Raw genomic sequence first — 6,312 nt, 5'->3', positions numbered from 1 at the left:
AATTAACTTAAGGGTTAGTAAGGGCAAAGACAAGAGACAGAACCTGCATCATATTGTGGCCAGCGGGGAAGATGGCTCTGCCTTGGACATTATTATTGGCTCTCTCCGGTATCTATGTCCAGGGAGCTCAGGCATGGTGTTCAGAAGAGGATACTCTCGAACTTGATAAACCAGTCAGTGAACCTGACATAGTGAAGTTTGCTTTGAGTGCATTCCACAAAAAGAGCAAGGATGAATATGCCTACAGGGTGATGCACATCATGAATTTCTTGAAAGTACAGGTGGGTGATCTTGTCCACTATACTTGCTGTTTCCTGATGAAGCTGGCAAGACACTTTTGTCTTTGCTAGACATTTGCAATCCACACTGAGTTACATATGAATCATTTGGCTTCATTGTTTAGAATGCTTTTTTAAGTTACATATTCTTTTGAATTAAGTCTACTCACATAAAAATTACTATGTAATATTATCGTGTTTTATGATAGTACTTACTTAATTAAAGAATACATTTTAGATCAGGCATGGTAGCATACAAATGTAGTTCCAGCATTTTGGAAGCTGGTACAGGAAGATGTAGACTTTGATGCAATATAATAATAGTAATAATAATAATAATAATAATAATAATAATTCACAGAATAAGCACTTCTAGGGAGATCTTTCTATTGAACAAAGAAAATATTTACACAAAAATCCCATAGGCAAAGACTGAAGATTATGTCAAAAGCACCTTTAAAAGTTTTTGCTAGCATATATTTATTATGCACAATAACAGATTTCATCATGACACTTCATAAAAGTACATAATGTATTTTCACCATATTTGCCTCCCATTACTCTCTTGTGTCTCCCTTCCATCCTTGCTTAGTTCTTTTCTCATACCTTTTGTATTTGTCTTTATACTTTGTACATTGTTGTTGTTGTTGTTGTTGTTGATGATGATGATGATGATAATCAAATGAGTTTAATTGGAGTTTCTACTGAAACATGCTCAAGTGATATTTTAGAGAAGTATAGGCAACTTGCAAACATATTAAAAAATCAAAACAATTGAAGGGCTGCAGAGGGATCTGTCAGTAAAGTGCTTGCCATACAAATATGAGGACTGGAGTTTGGATCCTCATCACTCATGTAAAAAGCCTGGCTCAGAGATGCACACCTGCAATCCCAGTGTCTGAAAGGCAGAGACAGAAAAGTCTGGAGAGGGCCTGCTATTGACCAGCCTAGTGTAGGTCAGCCTCAGCTTCAGTGACATGTCCTGTGTCAAAAGGTAAGATGGGGAGCTGCTGAGGAACACTCCTGCTGTCACTCTAGGCTTTATGCACACACATGTGCTTACACATGTACAAACAAGTCATTAGAAAAAATGAGAAAGTGAAAGGAAGAGAAACAAAAGGTAGGCTGGGAGGACTTGCCAACTGTCAGAACAAGCTAACTGTCCTGAGAACCACCTACCAGCTCAGTTCCTTGTCTCAGTTAATTCCCTTCTACTCTGGGTCCTTGGCAGGCTCACGTAGCCCCTTGACCACCATCCTAAAATGGCGATGGAGCTCCACAGAATGTCCTCAGGATAGCAATGCTCATCTCCTAATGTCACACTTATGGTCAATGGGGGGGTGGCATTCCTCCTTCCTCAGCAGAGGAAAGGCAAAGAGTTTGCACAAAGCCAAGACCTCTGGAAATCTCTTTAGAGCACCTGGCAGGTCCTGTTAGGTCTCTTGGGCTGGAACCTTACCTGTGAGCTAAGGCCATGACTTTGCTAAAGACAGAGTTGGTCTTGTGGGAAGTCAGGATGGGAAGAGTGAAAGAGTAGGCAAAGAAGAAAGGGGATACAGTAGAAGGAAGCAGGAGGAAGAATTCCGAGCTCACACTGTATAGAAACTCACCATATAAGCCATCGTTGCAATCTGGTGTGCTGGTGCATAGTGACTGTAACATGAGGATTTTCTTAATGTGGGTCAAATGACAGCATCCTGCAGATCTGGCTCTATCCTGTTGGGCTGAATTATCAGCAGAGCCAATACCCTACCAGAGCCTGACCTCTGGGAATGTAGGTTAGCTCGGGCGCCTACTGAGAGTGAAACCTGGGTTTCCTTTGGTAGAATAGAATATGAGGATCTGAGTTAGGTGATACACTAATGGTATGTGACTCAGCCTCTGATTTCCCCTAGCCTCTACCAGACTGCCTCCTCCTAACCCTTAACTCTTTACACTAGAGACCATCCCCTCCAAGACTTTTCACCTGTAAGAAGGGAATGCTAGACCTTGGAAAAACTCCACACTCAGGAGAGAGGCCAGGTCCCTCCCAGTACTGAGACAAGTCTATGAATGGGTAGCAATAAGGGTCTGCTCACTTCAGTGTTTTTCTGTCTTCAGGAAAAACCACCACAAACTTTCTTCATGAAGCTGAGGCTGACAAGAACTATTTGTATGAAATTCGAGAAAAGCCTAGATACCTGTCCCTTACCTGAACTGCAAAATGTAAGAGAGAACATGGGTATCCACCCTTTCACAGTTGTGAGTGCTGCAAGAGTCAGAGGTAGGATGCAAGAGCAGTGACAGAGCCATGCTTAGAGACCCGAGGAGGGGCCAGTGGCAAACTGCCTAAATTCCTGCTTAAGTCTTAAGGGCAAAAAAGTCCCTAACGGATGAAAGCTACCGAGGCCTGGCCAACCTTCTTCTCCAACTCTGGCCACTCACAATAGTAGCTTCCTGTTCCTTAGGCACCATAGCTTCAGAATGCTCATGTCTTCTTTCGACCTGCATGCTGAGCCTGGGTAACAAGTGCTCTTTGCCTGGTCTTCATTCTCCTCCCTTGGATTCAGGGGAAGGAGCCTACTGAATTCTGTTCTTATATTACGGACACTTCACTGACACACAGCGTGAAGAGGGGGTGAGAGAAGAGGCCCCACTGTCTTCCCTCTAGGCACTGTACCCCGAAGAAACTATAGCACTTGTTTTGAGGGACAAGAAAAGAGGCAGCCTAATTCTGGGAACAGCCCCACTCAGGGGTGATAGACCCCTTATCAAGAATAATTAGTAGCTTAACTATTGACTTAAATCTGATAGTAGTCAATACCTTCTGGGACAGAACAACCCCTACTATTCCTAGGAACTTGTATCACAAAGCAATAGTCCAAAAGATTCTTTGGGGCACTTAATGGGTGTGAACAATAAGAAAAACACTATTGGATCAGAGGGAATCCCAGATGCAGACAGCTTGCCCTCAAGCAGATTTTGAGTTGGTTCTACACCTGTAGACCAGAGCCCTCTTCTTCCAACAGGTAGCTAAGAATGGGATATGGTTGAATAGAGTGTTCCTGACAAAAAACCACAGGCTTCCTGAGCCTCCCCCACCCTCCATCTTTTGATTGTTTCCTTAGATCCTCATCTGTTCCTTCAGCATCAGCAGACCAGGCTCAAAAAAGTTCAACCTGTTGAAAATGACTTGTTCTGAGGGGCTTCTCTGACTGGGACCCACCACAAGGATCTACCTACAGCACTGATCCAGGCCTGCTCCTTTCTCTGAAGATACCTGCCATTCATAGGAATCAGCAATTACAGGCTTAAGAAGCTCTGCAAGTGTCTGCAGTTTCATGTCCTGGCATTTTAATAATGTCCCTTTGTACAGATTCATCATATAGATTAGATCATTAAACACCAGCATGTGATAAGCTTTGTGGGCTATGGGCATGAGGGTGGAAGCTGAGCACTTAGCAGAGTTATCTCAGCAAGATAGCTTGGTGGCCATCCTTCTAGACCTCATGAGTTGTCCCAGATACCACCATCTCTCATGACATGACCCACATGGCCAGGGATAGGAATGATTGTTCACCTGTTCCTCCTACCAGGGCATCACATGTACACTGGAGAGGAAAGCAAGCCTCAGTTCCTCTCAACACAGATGGTCTGTACTCCTGAGGAAATTCCTCACATATTTTTTCCAAGTCTCTGAAGTTGGTACATGTAGGATGGACTGTAGTCTCACTGTTCAGGGAGTAGTCCCCCAACCACAAACAGCAGCAGCATCCTCTTGGCACTGCTTAGTAATGGACAACACTAGAAACTTCTGCCCTTGAAAAGAAAACCACATCTAAAAATCTTTAGGGGACATGTCATAGTTCATATTTGAGAAACACTGATGAATTAGAAAACAATAAGTCCTACCTGAGACACCTGTACCAGGGTCCAACACACACTCTAAAGAAGCCAGAGAATAACTGTTCTGACATTTTGGAGTATCTGGATATCCAGGCCAACTATCTCCATTTTGCCTTTGTTTCTTGCCGATCATAGACTATGCGGAAACTGATGAGAGTGGCAGTGTTTCAATAGGACTGTTGAAAACTAAGTAGTGACCACTTTGGCCTTTGACCACAGTTGCCCACCTCTGACACTGGAGAGACCCTTACTGTGCACCTGTCCCTGGTGTTTGCAAGTACTGCTTCCATCTAAAGTGCCAGCACCTCCCTGATCTATGTTAGGGCATGGCACCAAAAGAACCTCATCAGCAGGCCATTTATACATTTCAGGTGTAGAAAGATCAAGTCTGGGAAGGAGGCCACCATGGGGAAGGAGGCAAACATCAGCCTGACAACTTCAGACTACCCAATTCCACAGAAAAATCTCATATTAATCACCAAGTTTTCTAGCAGGATAAAGCTCTATGATCTATACTCCAGACTCCAGAAAGAGACCTTCATACTCTCTACATTAAAAAGCATACTCTTCAAATTCCTCTCTGTGGATATGTCTTCACTGTTTATCTTATAGGACCATCATTAAAACTTGAGTCATCTATTTGTCTATATGGCATCATGGATCTGCAGAGATCTGCTCTAAAGGAGTGTGCTCCTACTTAGTGATTGTTATATATGTTTAATAATAACAGGAAAAGCATATTAATAGCAGTAATACTTCCTAAAATGTGTGCCTTACATCCTTGCTTAATAAGGGCTCACCTGTCACAGATTATGTAGTAATCCGAAGCAGGCCATTTCAGGCTGATCACCTGCTAGTGATTAGCTTGTTCCTTTATGGCTCCTGACAATGTGTAACCTGCAAAAGGTGGATTGCTCTCTCCCATCCTTCACTGACTGGCAGGTACATTCTGACAAGACAGGCAAAGATGTGGTCACTTACCTTCTCCCTCCAGGAACTCATGATATGTTCCATCCTGTAGGCATATTCATCCTGACTTTCCTGGTTGAATGTATTCACAGCAAATTCCACTGTGGGAATGAAACCAACGGATCTGTCTGTTTCTTTATTGGCCTTCGAGACAGGAATGATAAGAACATGAAAACTCAGCAGAAGCAGCAGCATGGTCAGAGGCAGATCTTTATTTCCCAGTGGACAGGACATGGAGCCAGAACTGCATGGCCACTGCTTTGTCTGTCTTAGCTCTTCACTCCCACGGGAGTCTATCAGGCACAACTCCAACACATAATCTCTTCATCTTGGGCAGATTCCTCCTCAGTTATCACAATCATGTACATGCACACACATGCCCCCGCCACACACACACACACACACACACACCATTTTTCATTGCTGCCCAAGCATCTTCCAAATGTCCTTAAGGAAAAAATGAAGTCAACATCTTCAACCCTAGCAATGGTACCTGATCATATTTAGTGGGGAGATCATCTAAGGAAGACAGATAGAGACTGTGAAATTAAGAGAAATACTCAAGAAGTTATGGTATTTTACAGTATATTACATGCTTATAATGCCAGAATTGAGAAAGAAGAGACGTAAGAATTATGAGTTCATGGCTACCCTGGACTATGTCCTGAGACTCTGTTCTCAAAACAAAAACAGCATCAACCAAATCACAGATGCAGAGAGGGAAGTTACCATAGTCATCATCCCACATGCACTTGCCACTGGGACAGAATATAAAACAGAACCTGTAACTGTGATTCAAAAATAGAGCAAGCCTTGCCCAACAAATTTCCCAGTCTTGATGCCCTATTGTGGAGAACATGCGAGTATGACAAAACTCCAAGTTCAGAGGCTTAGGCAGAGCCTAGAAAAGTGTTAAGGCAAGGGAAAGTTTTTTTTTTTTTTTTTTTTGAGAGCTGACAAACTGAAAAGCTGAAGCCTGTGACCAACAAAGACCACTTGTCTGGAAGTTGTGGGTACAAGACTTGCATAGCAAACCAGCAAAATGGCTCAGCAGGTAAACACTCTTGCTGCCAACCCTGAGGTCCTAAGTTCGATTCCCAGAATACTTTGGTGGAAAGACATACTCCCCCCACGTTGTCCTCAGAGGCATATCAAAGTGAGCATACTCATGCATGGCTCT

At 43.3% G+C, this 6,312-nt stretch overlaps 1 protein-coding gene across 1 annotated transcript; it reads left to right on the top strand.

The window, feature by feature from the left end:
• The first annotated feature begins 23 nt into the window (after window positions 1-23).
• Window positions 24-3,674, top strand: LOC110319563 (cystatin-9-like). Its single transcript, XM_021195039.1, has 3 exons — window positions 24-281; window positions 2,379-2,483; window positions 3,386-3,674. Exons 1-3 carry the CDS (start codon window positions 72-74, stop codon window positions 3,470-3,472), a joined length of 402 nt encoding a protein of 133 aa, XP_021050698.1. The 5' UTR covers window positions 24-71; the 3' UTR covers window positions 3,473-3,674.
• The last annotated feature ends 2,638 nt before the right edge of the window (window positions 3,675-6,312 follow it).

Source organism: Mus pahari, chromosome 3 (assembly GCF_900095145.1).
Source record: "Mus pahari chromosome 3, PAHARI_EIJ_v1.1, whole genome shotgun sequence".
NCBI lineage: Eukaryota > Metazoa > Chordata > Mammalia > Rodentia > Muridae > Mus > Mus pahari.
The sequence above is the reverse complement of the archived record's forward strand: the minus strand, read 5'-3'. Positions and strand labels throughout refer to the sequence as shown.